At 24.2% G+C, this 19,349-nt stretch overlaps 2 protein-coding genes and 1 long non-coding RNA gene across 4 annotated transcripts in view; 1 reads left to right on the plus strand and 2 right to left on the minus strand.

The window, feature by feature from the left end:
• Nucleotides 1–1,515: 1,515 nt before the first annotated feature.
• LOC122497645 (cilia- and flagella-associated protein 58-like) lies at nucleotides 1,516–10,933 on the minus strand. The gene is made up of 11 exons (XM_043604889.1): nucleotides 10,813–10,933; nucleotides 10,448–10,534; nucleotides 7,904–8,032; nucleotides 7,560–7,789; nucleotides 7,162–7,438; nucleotides 5,434–5,666; nucleotides 4,916–5,327; nucleotides 4,451–4,721; nucleotides 2,174–2,688; nucleotides 1,881–2,105; nucleotides 1,516–1,809 (listed from the first exon to the last, which is right to left on the minus strand). Exons 1-11 carry the CDS (start codon nucleotides 10,846–10,848, stop codon nucleotides 1,567–1,569), a joined length of 2,658 nt encoding a protein of 885 aa, XP_043460824.1. The 5' UTR covers nucleotides 10,849–10,933; the 3' UTR covers nucleotides 1,516–1,566.
• Nucleotides 10,934–13,693: 2,760 nt separating this feature from the next.
• On the plus strand, nucleotides 13,694–14,690 carry LOC122497657. The gene is made up of 3 exons (XR_006301148.1): nucleotides 13,694–13,837; nucleotides 14,188–14,394; nucleotides 14,516–14,690. It is a non-coding gene; the product is annotated as an uncharacterized LOC122497657 (long non-coding RNA).
• Nucleotides 14,691–18,165: 3,475 nt separating this feature from the next.
• The window catches only part of LOC122497644 (fibroblast growth factor receptor homolog 1-like), an 85,908-nt gene continuing 84,724 nt past the window's right edge, over nucleotides 18,166–19,349 (minus strand). For both annotated transcript variants that reach the window (XM_043604887.1, XM_043604888.1), the window contains exon 12: nucleotides 18,166–18,650. In XM_043604887.1, the coding sequence (XP_043460822.1) occupies nucleotides 18,531–18,650 (120 nt within the window). In that variant the 3' untranslated portion in view covers nucleotides 18,166–18,530. The remainder of the gene's footprint in view (nucleotides 18,651–19,349) is intronic.

A 19,349-nucleotide genomic window follows, 5' to 3' on the forward strand; every position in this document is an offset into this window, starting at 1 on the left:
GGTAATTTTTTAACAATAGTTCGTTAATGAAATTTGTTTATTGGAATAAAAACTACAATTTTACTCAAGAAAGTAAAAAGTTATTGTCAAAATACCAAAAGTTGATTAGAGCGATTATTCAATAAATTACTGAATTATCAAAACTTAAAATTACAATAAGAATCAAACAGCCGTTAATTTTTTAAAATCCTTTGGGGATTTTACTCTGCTGGGGTAGTACTTTAATCCCATTACAGTCAAATCTTAACTCATTAAGAGGGTCAATTATTAGAAAAATAATTGAAATTTTGCCAAGAATTTTATTTAAATTTTTTAAAATAATTAAATTTAACTAATTTTAGAAGAATTTGAATTATTAAAATTTTCTAAAAATCTAAGTTCTTTAAAATTTATAATTATATTCATTCCAAATTGTATAAAATTTTTAATTAAAATCTTTTGAAGTTGATCTATTTATGAAAATTGTAAACGCAGCACTTGTAAAATTCAATTAATTTTGAAATATTTAAGTAAAATTATTCATTAAATAAATAAGTAATAATTTGATAATAGTTTTTTGAGAATTATTAAATTATTTAAAAAGTAATTATTGTCAGAAATAGAAAAAATTGAAGGTTTTGTATTAGAATTCGTGGTAATTTCATAGTTTACAAGGCAAACAAAAAAGACACAAAAATTTTGAATTTTCTTATGAATTTAAAAAATTTAATTTTTTCCAGAACTTTCAATAAAAATCTCTGACTTTTCCCTGACCAAATTTACTTTCCCTGATTTTTCCCTGAATTCCCTGACCTGCGACAACCCTCCATAATATAATGACATTTTGATATTGATATGATAGGTACATTAAAAATTCAAGATTAAATCAAAAAATTCAAAATTTTATTAATAATAATAATAATAATTAGTTTTCTAATTCTAAGTTATAAATTAAAATTTATAATAATTTAAAAATTACTATATATATCTAATATTACAATTATAATTATAATAAAAAGTAAAAGTATTATGGATATTATAATGACTAATAATTGATTGTAAATTATAAATAACAATTTGCTTTCATTAAAATTATATTTTTTTAAAGTTGTATTATAATATTTTTTAATCTTTTATTATATTGGAAAATTTATTATTATTTTACTATTTATACTAGAGTAAAAATTTTAATAGTTTATAATTGTTTTTAAATTTAGTATTTATATTAAAATATGAATTTAGAAAGAATTTATATTGATTACTTTTGAACATTTTTCAGCTCACTCTTAAAAATCATTGAATTCTGCGAGTTGGATGATGATGAATATCTTTGAGGGTGGAACAGTTTTTCTTGGAAGTTATTATATCCGTGTCGGCTATCAGTTTTTGTAGAAGACAAGGAATCTTGAAAAATGAGAAAGGAAGTCTACCAATAAAGGGAAGATTTAAATCCGTAAGTAATTTTGATGATTCGATTAAAATTGGTCGGTAAAAGTAAATGTGTTTATTTACAGTGTCGTATATTTATAGAAACTCTTTTTCCATTGCATTTTCATATTTACATTAGTCGTTATACATTGGATTTCATTAATTAATTTGTGATTTAGTCACAGTCATATTAAAGCCTCCACCATAAACTTTTTTTTCTGATAATGATATTGATGGCAAAATAGTTATCGCTGTTTGCTTATCTTTATTATAATTTTGTCCTTTATTTTTTAAACTATAATATTTTTTTTTCAATTCATTTAATTCTTTGTTTAATCTTTCATTATCAAATTTTTGTTCACTTGCCAAAGCCTCAAACATGTTTCTCTCTGCAAGTATACCCTGAAAATATTTAATTCAGAAATTATTCGGTGAGTAAATTAAATTTGTGAAATTACAATAATTATAATTACTTTTATCTTATTGCTTCTATCTATGAGAGTTTTTCGAGTTTTTGTTAACATCTCCGTCACTTCTACTCCTGGTTGCTTTCCTAATATTTCTTTCACGTTTGTATACAATCTTTCCGTATATTTAATTGTTTTCTCTTTCACAATTAATTGTGAAGACATTTTTAATATACGTTTTTGCAAAATGTGAATTTTTCTTAACATTTCAAACGTATTAGGATCAGTTCCCTGAGAAGAAATTAAAATTTCAATGTCAGTTCTATCAGTATTTTTAAAACATATTTTCCAAAATGTACCTGTAATTTTCTCCATCTGTGAATATTCAATGGATTTTGAAGTTCTTCTTCCAGTGCAGTGACTTTTAATTTTTCTCTTGTTAGATTTTGTTGCACATGAATGAGATCAAATTTCAGATTTCCGGTATTATTTATATTTTTATTTAGAAGCAGATTTTCGTTTGTTAATTTTTGTATTTCTAATTTGAACAATCTTATTTCTTCGACTCTTTGGGTATATTGTTTTTCACCACGTTGAATAATGTCTTCCAATACTTTTATTTTATTATAAAGAAGAGAAATTTCATCATTTCGTCTTACTAATTGAGTGCCAAGAACGTCACGTTCCACTAGAACAGCGTCATTTTCTTTTTTCTGCCGATTTATTTTCATTTGTGCTTGATTTTCATTTTGTCTCAAATGTTTTTCTTCATTTTTCATTTCTTCAATTTTTTCTTTTAATATTGACAGATTCTTGGAAGATTTTTGTACTTCAGACTTTAATTCCTCTTTTTCTTTTTCTGCTTTTCCTAATACTGAAAAAAATGTGTTAATGAAAATATTGTATATAGGCTTTCGATAGTATATGAATTTTTTGACTTAATTTTTTGAATTAATTTTAAAAAATGCGACTTTTTTTTACTTTTCTTCCAAATATTGGAAAAAACACTATTTTTTGGTAGGTGATCAGTGATCACTTTTTCTAAAAAATATTTTCTTATCCTTTTTGTCTAAAAAAAGCGATTTCTAATGAAATCTGCTTACAAAAAAAAGGTTTTCTAAAAAGTTATTGATTTCTAATATTTATTTTCCTAAAATTTGTAAAGTTTCAAAATTTTGATAAAAGTCAGAAAAAATAGAAACTATTTTGCATATTTTCTGTTTCTGAATTACAATTTTATTTACAAGATTATAAGTTTCTTTTCGAAAAAGTAGAACATTTTTTATAAAATTACTATTTCTTATCACAATTTGTTAACAAAATTCTATTCATTTTTGAAAAAAAAATAATTTGCATCATTTTTATACAAAAATTTTCAAAATTAGTTTATTTATAAAACATTTTTTTAGAAAATTTTAAATATCTTTAGGAAAAAATTCCCTGTAATTTCTATTTGTTAATTACGATTTAGATTTTTAACTAAATTATTTTAAAATTTTGTTGAAAAAATTGCATAATTTCTATTTTTTATTATGATTTTTTAACGAAATTTCAAGTATTGTTAGAAAAAAAAATTTTGATAATTACCTTTATTAAAAAAAGATATTTTTAGAAAATGACCTTTATTAGAAGAAAAAAATTAGAAAATCAGAAAATCACCTTTATTAGAAAAAAGTTTTTTAGAAATTCATCTTTATTGGAAAAAAAAAATTTTAGAAAATAAAAAATTAGAAAATACGTTTTAGAAAAACTGTACCTTAACCGATTTTTTTATCTAGTCTTAATGAAAAATCTAAATAAAAAATTATTTTCAAAAAGTTATATTAAAATATTTTTTTAAATAATTGTTACAATTTTTTCATTATATGTAATTTTTTAAAATTCAATTATTTTCAATATTTCCAATTACATATTTACGAAAATTTAAATAATATTTAGGAAAAATCAATCTCATTTTTTAGATTTACAGTTAAAATGAAGAAAACAATTATTAAAAAAATTTATAATTCATGTGTTTTAAAAATTTAATTATTTTTCAAAAATTTTACAAGATTTTGATTTGAACATTTTTTAATTACCTATTTAAAAAATAATTTTTTATAATTCAAAAAATTATTTAAAATATTTTTAAAAAACTAATTTTAAGAATTTTTTTATAAATAATTATTTTCTACATTTTTTGTTATATATTTTCAATAGTAGACCTTTAGAACTTTAAAAAAACTATTATGATTTGCAATTACAATTATTACAAAAAATCATATTTTTGTATTCAAATAATTTAAATCTGAAAGAACTAATTTCGAAAAATTATTAAAAATAATTTATTTAGAGAAGAAGTTGATTTGAAAATTCTAGGAAATAAATGTCAGAAGGATTACTGTTGTAATTTTTAAAAATAACTAAATTCCAGAAGGTTTGAAATTGAAATTTCGAAAATTTAAATCCTGTGGAAAAATAAGTAACAAGTATTTAAAAATTTATTTAATAAAATTGTTGAAGTTTTAAAGAATCGAATTTATAAATCAGTGAAATGTCTGGAAAGTAGAAAGTGAAATTGTGTCAACATTTTGAATAAAATGAACGATCCGAGGTCTGTCTATTAATATTATTTAGATGGATAATGTTTAACGTACAGAATTCTCCATTTGTTATACTGACTTCCTTTAGGGCAACTTCTTCCTTTAATTGTTCTACTTGTTTATTTGTTATCTTTAATTTCTGCTTTAATTCTCTTATTTCATCTTTTGCTTCTGATAAATTTGTCAGTTGTGAATTATTTTCGCCTCTTAATGCCTCGTAGGCATTGTGCTGTTGTCTCAGTTTAGATTCAGCTTCATAAAGACGCTTCTTTAAGTCAGATATCTCAGCTCTTTTAATTTTTAATTCATCAATGTGATCTTCTACCTATTTTAAATTTAATATTTGATTTTATTATTATTTTTCTTTAAATAAGAAATTTCTTTTATTACTTTGTTTCTAAATGTTAAATTTATGTTTTTAATTTCTATTACAATCAGTAATTTATAAACATTTTTTAAGTTAAACATTAATTAAACATTTCGTTCATTTGAAAGTTAAAAATTTGTGAATCATCTTACCTTATCAGAAAGTTCTTGAGCCTCATGACAATATTTATCTCTCTCTTTTTCTAGATGGAAAATTTTTCTCTTCGATTCTTCAGCATTTTGTCCAGCATCTTCGATGGTTAATTCCATTTTTCTACGTATTTGCTCATGAATATTGGCTTCCATTTGTAAAGATTTGATGGTTTCCTTTAGGCTAGCTATTGATTTTCCATTTGCTTCTTTTTCGCGAATAATTTTCTCCTTCACTTTCTTTTCATTTTCAAGAAATTTTTGTAGAGAATAAATTTCAATTTCGGCATTTTTTTGACTAATTTGCGTTTGTTTTAAATCATCTTGAATAGTAAATTTCAAATTTTCTTCTTTCACTACTTTTTTGGACAGCAATTCTTTTTCTGTTTTTAATTTTGAATTTTCGTCACGCATTCTGCAAAATTAAAAAATATTTAATAAAATATAGTTGAGATACATTTTTAACAATAATTCTTTATCTGTGTGTTAATTTTTTGTAAGTTTAGCTTTTATTAAATTACTTTTGTATTTCAATTTTCATTGTGTCGACTTTTCGTTCAGTTTCTGACAATTTCTTTTCAGTATTCTGATTACGGGCGTTTAAATTATCAAAATCTGTTTGCATATTCATTTTTCTTGATAATAATTTATTAATTTCTTGCTGTAAAGTTTCATTTGTAAGCTTTTGGTCTTTTATTTGGCTCTCGAGTTTTGTTGCATGATTTCCCATAGTTTTCACTGCTATATTTGCTGACTGTTATAATTTTTAAATTCCTTGTAAATTCTGTACATATTTGTTATTGCAGGGTTGCCACAGGCCAGGGAAAATAAAATTGGTTAGGAAAATTAGAGAATTTCATAAAAAGTACTGGAATAATATGGAATTTCTAAAATGACTACAAAAACTCTGGTTGTTTGGTGTTCTAAAACAGTTTTTAAAAACTTAAAAACCTTGAATTCTCCTTGTTCTTTAAAGTTCTGAACTTTCAAATGAACGATTTATTTTTTTTTTCAAATGAAAATTTTATTACAATAGTTTTGCGTTGCATAACAAAAAAACTCATTATATAATTTATAAATGTTGAATTTAAGTCTTCCATTTTTGTCTTAATTAGTAATTTATAACACAAAATTTAATAAAAAATATTTCATTCATTTGAACGTTTTTAAAACTTATGGATTATAATTCTCCTTGTTTATTTTTTAGCCTTAAAAACTTTTGAATCTCAATGTATTTTAAAATGTGATCCTAAAGTTTTGAAGGTTCAAATAAACATAATTTATTTATGTATTTCTTTTTCGAAATTATATTCTTATTACTGTAATTTTGCTTTACTATAAAAAAAAATTAATTATAAAATTTCGAAATGTAAAGTTTATAAGTTTTCAGTTTTTGTTGCAATCAGTAATTTATGTGAAAGTAGTTTTAATAGAAAATATTTCATTGATTTCAACATTCAAAACTTGTGAATCATTTTAAAATAATACCCTGATTATTCTTATTTCTGTTGAAATTTTCAGAAATAATTTTGTAAAATTGAATTGAAAATAATTATGCTGTTAAAATATTTGATTAGAAATTTTTTAAAAATCTAATTTTCAGAACATTTTTATTTAATAATTGTCAAATAATTGAATTTAACAAAGAATCACAATATTGAATATATTCATAAATTTGCTAGTGTAAAAACTGCATTAATGGGTCAAACTTGCATCTAAAATAATTTAGTTTCGAAAGAATTACTATTAAAATATTTATTAATTACTTATTAAATTTGAAAAAGATTTAAATTTCAAATTTTTTTTTTAAAATTGAATTTTCGAAAAGTTTAATTTCAAATTTTCAACACTTCGTTTTTTAAAATAATTAAATTCTAGTTTTTGAAGATAATTAAATTTTTATAAACAAGTATTTGAAATTTTTTTTTAATATTTGAAATTTCTAAGAATTTGATTAAAAATAATTGAATTTAAAAATTTTTTCTTCAGAAATTAAGGAAAAGAATTTTGTCATTTTATTTTTAAAATAGGCAGACACAAGTGTTAAATTAAATTTTTGATTCTAAAAATTATCTTTCTTTCTAATTGCACTGCTTTTGAATTTTTTATAGACGTATCAGAGAAAGAGTCAAAATTTTGTCTAGAAATTAGGAAAAAGTCAGGGAAAAAGGAAATTAAATTTTTGTGACAACCCTGATAATCGGAAAATTAATTGAAAATTGTATGTAATTTAGATTTTTTGGTTTTACCTGTAATTCGCTAATATTTTTTTTTAATTCCTCTTGTAATTGTTGAATCGTCTCTTCCGCTTTTTCACGCAAGCGATGTTCTTTTGAGTATTCATTTAATTGTACGTCTAAATTTTCCTGAATTTCGGTCCTTTGATTTTCAATTTCAGCGTTTCTTAATTCAAGATCGCTATTATATTTAGTTGTTGCTTTCAATCGTTCTCTTAGCGTTTCTATTTCTCCTACAAGTTTATCTCGATCAGGTCCAAAACCCTCTTTTTGTTTATTCATCAACGTTCTGTATTACAAATATTAAAAATGTTTATTACTTTTAAGATAAATAAGTTTTTTCAGTTTTTGCATTTTTTTTATCTACTGTAAACAATAACATATTGGTTTAATTTCGTTAATATAATTACACTTGTTCTGATGCTAATTTCTCCTTTTGACTAAGTTCGTGTTTAAATTTTTTTAATGCTCCCCGTAAATTTTCAATTATTTCTTGAGAATTTTGTTCCCTTGAATGTGCAGCATCTGCAAGTTTCATTGAATTTATAATTTCTTGTTTCAATTTATTTATAGTGTGTTCATTTACTTCTAAATTTGTTTCAAGTTCGTCGATTTTTTCAACATATTGTACCACTTCTTCCTGTAATTAAAAATATTGGATTAAAGTTGAAGAAATTATTTGAATATTAATTGAAATTCTAAAGGTCCATTAAAAAAAAGTTTACTCGAAAAAATTATAAGTGTAAAATCTTACTTGAAATGATTTGCATTTTTCAGTTAATTCATTTTCATTTCGATGGGCTTTGTATAGAGATTCAAAAAGTCTAGTATATTCTTCCTCATAAGGAGCAAGTGCTTCATTGCTCTTCATTTCCTTTATAATCTAGAAATTGTCAAATTATACATATTTGATAAGTCTTTTCTTAATGTATGAATTTCTAAAATTAATTAAAAATATAACAGTTTGTAAATACAGGGTGTCTAGCGTCCGGGAAAAACGAGAAAACCGGGAATTTAGTTCAACCGGGAAAAACCCGGGAAATTGCCGGGAATTGGAAAAAATATCCGTGAATTTTTGGAAAGTTTCGCTAATTCATTAAAATCTATTTAAAAAAATTTCAATTTAAGTCATATTTTTCAACAATTTAGTAAAGAATTATTATAGGTATATAGGCAATTCCACGTTAAATTTCAGTCCACATTTGAAATTAGGAAAAAAATTTTTTTTACTCATTCTGTGTATAAGAAAAATGTAAATCTATTTTTTCACATTTTGTAGGTAACCAAATTTTTTAGTTATAAATTAAACAAAATTTAAGATTTTTAAAAGTAGACTTATTTTCAATTATTAACTTTTTTTCCATTAAACTTTAAAACTATTGAATTTAGAAAAATGTGCCGAGAACAGAAGCTTAATTTTTAATCAATTTTTGAATAATCTTGAGGTAATAGTACATTGTACAACTAGTGGCGAAAGTGTGATTTTTCGAGAGTGAAGTTTGCAACTCGAGCGTAGCGAGAGCAGCAATCACTCGAGAAAAATCATTCTTTCACCACGAGTTGTGCACTACGTTTTCTCCAACGCCTTGCGAGGAAAGGTTTCTTCGTGAGTTTCGTATAATTTTAATTTAACGTCTGCTTATGTTTAATATAATAAAAGGCGAATGTTTTGAGTGGAGAAGAAGTTAGATACAAAATAAATCTCGGTCAAAGAACAAGAAAAAAGAATAAATTCATGATTTACTTTCGCCACGCCAAATTTACTTTCGCCACGCTCTTCAGAGCAGTTGAGAAAAGTTCTACTTTCGCCACACTTTTCTACCAAGAAAAGTACTCTTTTCAGAGCAAGTGTTGGAGAAAGAAATTTTTCTCAATTTTCTTTAAAAAAAACTAGCTAATTTTAATAACAAACTATAGTTTTATATTAATCTAATATACAACTTACAAGTAATAAGGATAGTTTACAAAAAATATTTGACCCCCTATAAAATAGAAATATAAAGGATAAATATTACACCTTTTTTCTAAATCGAATAAGTAAAAAATATTTTTGACGTAGAATTAAGGGGTCGTCCATATACCACGTGGACACTTTTTAGACACTTTTTGACCCCCCCCCTCCCCCTCGTGGACAATCGTGGATTTTTGACGAACCCCTCTCCCCCCCCTGATTGTCCACGTGGACAATTGGGTTTTTTATTTTAAAATAGTGAATAATAAAAAGATATTTAATAAGAAATACAATTAAAAAATTCTTTAAATTTTTTTATAACAAACTTCTTTAAAATTCAATAGAGATTAAATTATCTTAAAACATTATTAAATAGGTAAATACCATTTTAGTATTATGGAGAGGACTTTGGCAGCAATATATCTTCAATTATTATATTAGTAGAAATACTTAATCTCTTCGGCAACAAATCTTAAATTTTCTAAAATCCAATAGATTAAGCCTTCACATAAACAATAATAGAAATTATTTTTTTTAGAATTTGTAAGAGTTTGTAGAGGTTGCTTTGTATTCCTAAGCATATATTCATATTTGTGCATTTACGATAATGATTTTGTAATATAAATTAAAAAAGAATTTGGCGTTTTTTTGACAGTTAAATAAATTTCGGATTACATACAAATATTGTCTGATCACAATCTAATAATAAAGTTGAATAACAAGAAAAAAAAGATATAAAATTAAACTTTTGTGTCCACGTGGTATATGGACGACCCCTAACCATATATTATTATTATTATTTATATACTTGTTGTATAAGCTTTTAATATTTTAAAGTTTTAAACTGAAAGTTTAAATATAAATACCAAGGTTTTTAACTTTATTACAGTGAAACCTCGATTATCTGAACTCTCCATTATCCGAACTTTAAATCATTTTATCCAAACTTTTGCGTCATTTTAAACAAAAACTTCAAATTTTTACATCTATTGGTACAAAAATCTCATAAAAATAAAGAAATTCGATTGATTATTCAGTTAATTTTAATATAAATACCTTAGTTCTGATAATCCAGGTTCACTATATTTAAAAAATAATGCAATTTTAATAGTATAGTGATTAATGTTTTAAAAAATAAATCCGGGAATAATTTAGTTTTAGTTCCGGGAAATCCGGGATTTTGCCGGGAATTTGAAAATCATAATTCGCTAGACACCCTGTAAATAATTAAAAACTAAAAATATATTTTAAAATTTTAATTGTTTACAGAGTATTATTAAAAGTAAAATCTACTATACACTTAGTAAAAATAAATATTTTGAACATAATTATTCAGCAAAATTTTACTTTTGCATAATCTTGTTCTAAGGTGCAGAATATTGTTCCTGCAGAACTGCCTTCAGAAGATTGCTCTGCATCTTCACTTCCTCCGTCCTTTAAATGAAAAAATACATTTTTGTAATAGTCTTCCTGAAGAAGTGCATTTAGTTTTTGAAACAAAATATTTGTGATTAATATTGATGCAACCGAACATTTTTCTTCGATTAAAAATTTAATTAACCGAATACTTTTTTAAACCAAAAAAGTTTGTATAAATATAAATCAAATACTTTTTTAATATATAAAAACTTTTTCTAAATATTTTTAACCTAATTCTTCTTCTTTTTGTATAATTATATATTGCTTGCTAAAAGTACTTTTTATATACATACCCTCTCCATCTCAGCGTTCATTTCCATATCCATCATGGTTGATATTAAATTTTTTTTGCTCCTTTAAAATTCTTATTTTAAAAATCTACTTTCTCCTCAATTGTAAAACACTTTAGTTTTCAATATTCAAAATTAAAGTGAATATAAATACTATTACACTTTTGAGAAACTAGAGTTAAAATAATTTTAATATTTTTAATTAATTTACGATGACTAAGTTTTATATTTATACAAAACATTGACTTTCTGACACAAAATACATAACCATTTAGCTTCTTTTCATTAAAAAGAAATTATCAGAAATTTTATCACTTCAGAGTATTAGAATGTAAATACAACTTTGATTTGTTGATTTGATTCCATGACAACGTGCCGTAGGAATTTACACAGATGATCCTGTGGAATTTTGCAGAGAAAATCAATAAATTTACCCATAGGACTTATGCTTCTTACTCTTTTTGAATAATACTAATTTTTGTTTTATTGCATAATTGACCAAAAATTAAAAATATTTAATTGTCATTTACAAAAACAATTTTTTTGTTTATTACTTTTTGTAATTATTGATTAGTTAAATTAATTATAAAAATAATTATATACAAAAATAAATATATGTACATAATTATATTTGTATAATATAAATTAAGTTGCACATAAAGTCTTACCCAGGCGCGAAAGACCAATGCTGACGATAGATTAAAGGTTGATTGAGTCTTGAACGCTCAGTGTGGGTAACTCACAGTAGAAGCAGTCTTTACATCACTGTCAATCAATATTAGTTCAATATTGGTTCAACATTGGACCCAATGCTCGTCCCATGCTCGATTCAAGACTCGGTCAGTCTTTATGAGTGAAGCTCGAACATCTAATCTTGATTCAAGCTTGAATCAATCTTTACTCAATATTCAGTTTATCTTTATTTATTACCGTGTTCACTTAATTAAATAATATTATAATAATTATAATTATAATAATTGTTTCAAATAATAATAATAATAATTAACATTAAGTTATCAATTGATAAATAAATATATTATTAATTGTAACATTCATATTTAAAGAAAGTTAAATGGAAAATTTTTTTTTATAAATGTTTTCAAAATTATTATAGATAATTAATAAATAATAATTAAAATGTGCAATAAATATTCCTGACACTGCATCATATTTAATCATTTTATTAATTATGTTAACTTTTAATATTAATTTAATTAATTATTATTTATTTATTTATTAATTATTATAATTTTAATAATTATTATTGAATTAATAAATATTATTATAATTAATAATAATTATAATATTTAACATTATAATTCATTATTATTCCAAATTATATTTATTTACATAATATATTATTAATATATCTAATAATAAATGTTAATAATTTTGTTACTGAATAATAAAAAATATCAATTATTTATCGATGTTTATTAAATTATCCATTAAATATTTTTAATTGTAAAATGTTTTAAAAGTTGAATTTTGTAATTTTTACAATTTTATTATGAATTATTTAATATTCATTTTTAATAATTAAAATAATTCAGGATTAGTATGTGTAAAATTTTTAGTCATAGTTTTCACTTTGCCCTTATAAGTAACAAAGTATACGGCACTGGCATTAATATATTACATTAGCCCGAGGTCTCATCGAGACTCAGTGGCCGTGCGGATTAAGGGCATCCGGGAAATAATACTGGTTTCGTGATAGACATCTCATTTAAAAAGAAAAGAATATTTTGAGTCGGGATTTTTTGGTAAATATAGAGAAATGCTCTGGGACCAGCGGTTCTCTCGGATTTTAGAGAAATTTTGATAAATAATTATTGAAAAAAATTGTTTAAATATACGGAAAAAGGGGGTTTTTCACGGTTCAGTATAGACGTCTCATTTTGAGAGGATAAAATATTTCGGGTTCATATTTGGAGGGGTGATAGAGGAAGACTCTCCGAGAAGCGGCCCTCTCCGTTTTTGCAATAATTTTGCGAGGAAATTATTTTATTAACGATTGAAAGTGGAGTATTTTGAGATTAATACATTTCCTCAGTTCGAGTCGCGACCACTTCCGAGAATTGGCGCCACCTCCTTGACCACTGACACATAGATCCACTTGTCTGTGTCTCGCCGCCATATTGTCTCTCTCTTTCGCCCAAAATCCAACTTTTGTAATTTCGTTTTTCAATATTTATTTCAAAAATTACTTGCAATTTTCGAGAATATTCTTTATCACCATGAATTCCCCTAATTATCATGATAAATCCGAACTAAATATCTCTAATTATTTAGGAGTGAGACGACACGCGGGAAAACACTTTTTGGGCTCAATTTTTCCCGGATGCCCTTAAGTGGTTGCGTCTAGGACTTCCGGAATGCGTTTGGGGCGGGGGGACGTGAGTTCGATCCCACATGCGAGCGGATTTTTTCATTATAAGCGGTTACATAAAATAATAAAATTACTATTTAATCTGTATAATTAATAAGTGTTGTGAATAAAAACTTGTGAACTTGTTTGTAAATAATATTAAAAGTCTGTCAAATATGAAGTTAAAAAATGTACAAATTATCACAAATTGTGTTTTTTTTTTGCTAAAATTATTTTTCAATATTATTATGTTAAATGACATTTATTGTTAGTCATATAATATTTATATGAAAATAATATAATTATTATAATAATAACTTATTGTCATTAAATATGTAAATACATATATATTAATAACAATACTGTTTATTATTAATAATAATAATTAATATATTCACGTTATATTGAATGAACGCGTGAGAAGCGTGTAAATTTGGTAACAGTGGAAGCAGTCTTGTTCAGTCCTGCTTTCGGTTTCCGCAGCATTGATTGAAGATTGAACGCCAGTCTTCAACAAAGACTGAGCGTCAGGTTTACATCGATGTTACTATTCCGGACTCAAGTAGCCTTGCTTTCGCTGTCCCACCAATCTTCAACCAATACTGACCAAGTCTCAATCAAGCTTCGTAAAGCCTGAACTCACTGTCAGCTCGCGCCTGGGTAAGCCTTTTTTACACCTTAGATTCAGCCTAAAAAATAGTCTGAAGTTAAAACTTTTTTTACTACGTATGTGTATTTTTTTGTTTGTTTTAAAATCAACATTTTTTTGGTTTTAGATTTTAATTATTTTTTCGTTTACGAAAAGTTTAATAATTGTTTTGATATTAGGAACGTTATTTTTAATAGTGTAGAGTTTTTTGTGGTTTGTAGAAGTCCTACATTTGTTATTTTTAATGTCAAAACTATATTTTAATGCTGCATTGAGTTGATTGTTTAAAAGTTTATAAACAATTGTATGAAGACTCAATTAGGTTTCAATAAAAATTTATAAATGTGTAAATTTTTTGCAGTAAACTTATCCTTAAATTGTGGCGATGTTCTACCTACATAAAAAGTACAAAATTCAAAATGATTCCAAGGATAAATGATCGAGTCTGCTGAAAATGAAAAGCGGCTGACTGTACGGTGTCTTTACTACTTCATCTTCATAGCAAATGAAAAAGATGTCGAGAAGAGAAGCAACACCATTTCTCGTCGACGTAGGTAATTTGGGATTAGTAAGTTTCTCTTGTCTTCAATATTATGGAGTCATTTTAATTTCATTTTTAATTATTTTTATTATGGAGTCAAATTATAATTTTTAAACTATTTACTTTTGTGATTCCTTTATTCTTTCAGATTGCTTTCATCATTCCCATTGAACAGTCTACAGAACTGGAAGAATGTAGAAGTGAAGTGATCTCTCTGGAAATTTACGTACATTTAAAGTGATGTACTTTTTCAACTGCCAAGAATCTTCGTGAGTGGTCCATTCTTCTGGAGGAAGTGCGATGATACCGGAACCATCGCCCAACGACCAGTGAGTCTGTTTATTTATTCACTATTTTTATTCCCTTTCTTGTTTGAGCCAGTTCATGACTCCTTTCTTCACAAAATAGTGTTACAAAAAATAAAAAAGTAAAAAAACTTTAAATCGAACTTTTCCTAACTTGTTCGTCTTTAAAAACTAAAAATAAAATGGAATGCATTCAATCACTGAAATACCCCCAAAATTTTATTTTAGAGCTAAAAAACCGTTTTTTGACGTTAATGCATAAAATAGCTTGTAACTTTGTCATTTTTGGTTCAAACTCAATAAATTTTTTTTATTTTACTGATAAAGAAAAGGGTTTTTTTGACCCTAGTTTTTTTGACCATCACAACAAAAACTATAATTATACTCGACTAATTTTTAACGAATCCTGTTAAAAAAATCTCATTCGATGCAGAATCAAATACTCTTTAAAACCATTATCAGAAAAAAATATTTCTTCTGAAATTAGGGCCGATAATTGAATTTGAAGTTGAAAAATTATAATAATAAAAAAATCATTGAGTTTCGACCAAAAATGACAAAGTTAAAAGCTATTTTATACATTAACGTCAAAAAAAAGTTTTTTTAGCTCTAAAATAAAATTTTGGGGGTATTTCAGTGATTGAATGCATTCCATTTTATTTTTAGTTTTTAAAGACGAACAAGTTAGGATAGATCCGATTTAAAGTTTTTTTCACTGTCACACCTAGTGTAATAAATTAAAATCTTTTTAAATATTATTCTTAAAACCTATAAATTTTTGAATATTTTGTCAAAATTCTATCTTTAAAAGAATAATAATTTATTACATCATATTTTTTTAAGTGAAAGGGGTAAAAGATTAACATAATGTTCAAACAGGAAAGGAAGTGTAACAACGTAGTGATAACATTTATAAAATATGTATTATTTTTGAATTTCACACTAAAAAAATGTAATTGATACAAATAACCGATGAATTGACTATTATATTATCAATTAAATATTTACTTTAATCAAATATTATTTATTGGAGTCTATTAAATTGTATTTGAACCAATAATTTCAGTATTTGAAGCAAATACCATTTAATTGACTCCAATAAATATTATTTTATTCAATTAAATATTTAATTGATAATAGACAATTAATCGGTTATTTGAATCAAATAAATTTCTTTTTCAGTGTACTAATACAGTGTACTACTACTCCCCTTTCAAACTCCGCCATTTTGACTTAGAGGGCTGAAATTTTGTATTTATAAACGAACTCTCTAGAATTCTAATAAAAATTCTTGAAAACAATTGAATATTGTAATAGTTATAGTAAAAAAAATGTTAGAAATAATTAAATTTCAAAAGATTTCAAATTAAAATTTTTAAAAATTTGACTTTTGAGTAACTTTAATTAAAAATTCTGAAAAAAATTAGTTTTTTGAATATTTTAGTTGAAATTTTTATTAAAATTAGTTGAATGTTTGAATATTATATATACGTTATTTAATTTAAAAACTTCTGAATTATTGAAATTTCTTAATATTTAATTGAGCACAATTGAATTTAAAGGAAATTTAAGTGAAAATTTCAGATGCATGAAAATTGAAAAATAATTGCGTGCAGGCATTTTATTTGCGGCATTAAAACCTGACACTAACATAAGTGGAAAAATATTTTATTATATTAGCTTTACTTATCTTTAGGTCATCACTATGTTGTTGCAAATTTTACTTGATTAATCATTAATTTATGAATTTGTTTTTAATATTGCTTTTTACTTGTTTCACTGAACATTATAATTTATTATTTTCATTAAAATTTTAAATCCGTGGAAATAAAATTTTTCCACTTTCTTTTTTTTAAGGATGGGTTAAAATACTATACACAAATTGAGTATATAAATTTGGTTTATTGGAGTTTGAACTTGGGTTACAATTATTTTTCATGGACAATATTCCTTTTTACATATTATATATATAAATGCTGGTTTACTGGCTACATTTTGAATGTTGATTACTCCTTGATAGCTTTTTAAATAATGCACAAAATATTATTATTATTACTATTATTACTATTTACAATGTTGTTTAAACTAGCCTTAATTTTTCTCTTTCCGTCAAATACGTATAATAATACAATTGGAATAAACTTTTATACAAAACTTTTATTTCTTTGTTAAAGAGAATATGTTTGTCGAAATAAGATATTAGCTCTTTGTAATCGTCAATAATTCAACAATAATCTTAAATTATGGGTAAAAAAAGGTTTTCAAAATACAAATAATCAATAATTATTTTACACAGAATAAATATCTACCTCTAAACGTTTTGCTTACAAATCTATTTATACATTTTTCTTTTAAATAAAATTCTTACACATAAGTTTTACATGCGGTTATTTAATAGTCGGTTTAACAGTGGAAAATTTTTTCATTTTATTTTCTTTTTCTTTTTTTTTTTGTAGAAATTTGAATTTTATATAAAAATAAATTTTAGTTTATTATCAAAATACTAAGTTTTATGAAAGTTCTAATACTTAAAATATTCGATATTAAAATTTTCCTAAAGTTTTGAACTTTCAAATGAACGAATATTTCTTTCTATTTAAATAGTTTTTAAAATTACTAGAAAAAAATGAAAAATGAAATAAATATTTATAATTTTATAGAGAGGAATTAATTTTTTAAACTAACAAAGAAAATTTTTTCTATCGAAATTCAGATTTGATTTTTAATTTGAAAATACTAAAAAAATAATCGTTCATTTGAACGTTCGTATCTTTAGAGACATATATTAAATAATTTAATTTAGAAAAAATATAAAAATTTTTGACTGAAAAATTATGCATAAAATAATAAATAAATTTTGAATGTCATATTAAATATGATTTTTGAATTTGATTCACTGTTAGACAGACTGAATACGTTTCCGTAAACTTTTTGGCCAAGTTTTGCTGTCTCGAAGCAATTTATTTCCATTCTTAGGACGGGATATTTACAAATTCCTTATACTGAAGTACCTATCTTTAACAATCGCTTTTCTAATTACATCACCTTTTTTATAATTTTCACAACAACGGAAACAATACAGAAAAATTAACAATAAACAACTATATCTACTCACGGTAGAACTCTCACATTTCTATTTTCTAATATAGACATATTATAATCTATCAATGTACAAAAATCTTGAGTATAAATTGACTAGGTGGAAACGCAGTATTTCATTGTCATATGATTTTTCAAATTTACAATAATAAATTTACAATATTAATAATTTCGATAATACACGAGGTAAAGGAATGGTAACTGCGATTTATATAAAATTGTATTCCACTCCAAATTTTGTTTTCTTTCTTTTGAGAAAATTAAAATGTTTACCAAAAAACATTAAATAGAAAAATAGTTAATTTAATTTTACAAAAATGTTTACAAAATTTTAATTTTTACGAAAAAATTGCCTTTTTTGTATTTAAAAAGGCACTTTGTCATGGCACAATATTTTTTTTAAGTAAAAAATTTACAAAATTTTTCATTATTGTTGGAAAAAAATTTGTTCTTTTTGTTCCTAATAGTACAATATTATTTTTTCTCCTATTCGCATAATGCTCTTAAATTTATTATAAAGTACGCGCTAATGGACAATACTGATTTGTATTATTTGGCGTGTTCATTATGTCAGTCGATTAATTAATTAGCATTAATTGTCCTAACTTATCAGAATTGATAGTTGGATGGCTAATTGATTTTCCTTCTTTTTTTGTTCGATAGTTTCATCCTTTTCAGTTTTTTCTCTCGTTGGGATAATGAAGGTTTTTAGATTTTAACGTTTTTTAGAATATTTTCACAATTCGACTTTTATAATTCTCACAACAAGTAGGAAAATGTTTCTTGGCCATCGTCATCGTCGTCATCATCATCAGCTTCGCTTGATTCTTGACTTGATGGTGGTGTGTCGAGTTGTGGAAGTCCCAGGTCGAGGTATTCCTGAAACACAAATTTAGAGTCTTGTTTAATACTAAATATTTAAAATAAAGAAAAATTTAATATTTAATATCTATTAATTTAGTATTTAATTTTAATAGTTAGAATCAAATTGACAGTGCGAAATGACATTGAATTTAGCAGAAAATTGGGGACAGAATGAATATTTTTCTTATTTGATTTGAACAATTCTACGTGAACTGATCTAATCGGAACAATTATATTATGTTAATGGACATTGTTATATTCACATTGGTTTAACTTCTACAAAAATTAAAGAATTTTAATTTTTATTTAATAAATTTTAAAGCATTTTTTGTGTACTTTTCAAATCCAAAAATCTTTCTCCAAAAAGGGTTCACACTCTTCTTCTTTTAAAAATAAATCTAATTTTTGAATTTTAACAAAAATTACCCTTTTTCATTTTTTAAACATTTTTTTTTAAAAGGCTGAGATATTTTCCTAAAAAATATTTAAATATAAAAGTGATTCACAACTAATTTTTAAAAAAGTTTATATTTTAGGATTTTATTGCACAAATTTAGAGTTTGGTTTAATTCTAAAGGCAGAGTTTCAAGCCGATCCCAAAAAATTACAATTTTTATTCAATCGTTTCACGTGGTATTGTTTATTTAATTTAATAATTTTTTTATTGCCTATAATTCAGAATTATCAAATTTCTATTTAATTGTTGATGTTTGT

The sequence above is a fragment of the Leptopilina heterotoma genome, unplaced genomic scaffold (assembly GCF_015476425.1).
Source record: "Leptopilina heterotoma isolate Lh14 unplaced genomic scaffold, ASM1547642v1 Lhet_135, whole genome shotgun sequence".
Lineage (NCBI taxonomy): Eukaryota > Metazoa > Arthropoda > Insecta > Hymenoptera > Figitidae > Leptopilina > Leptopilina heterotoma.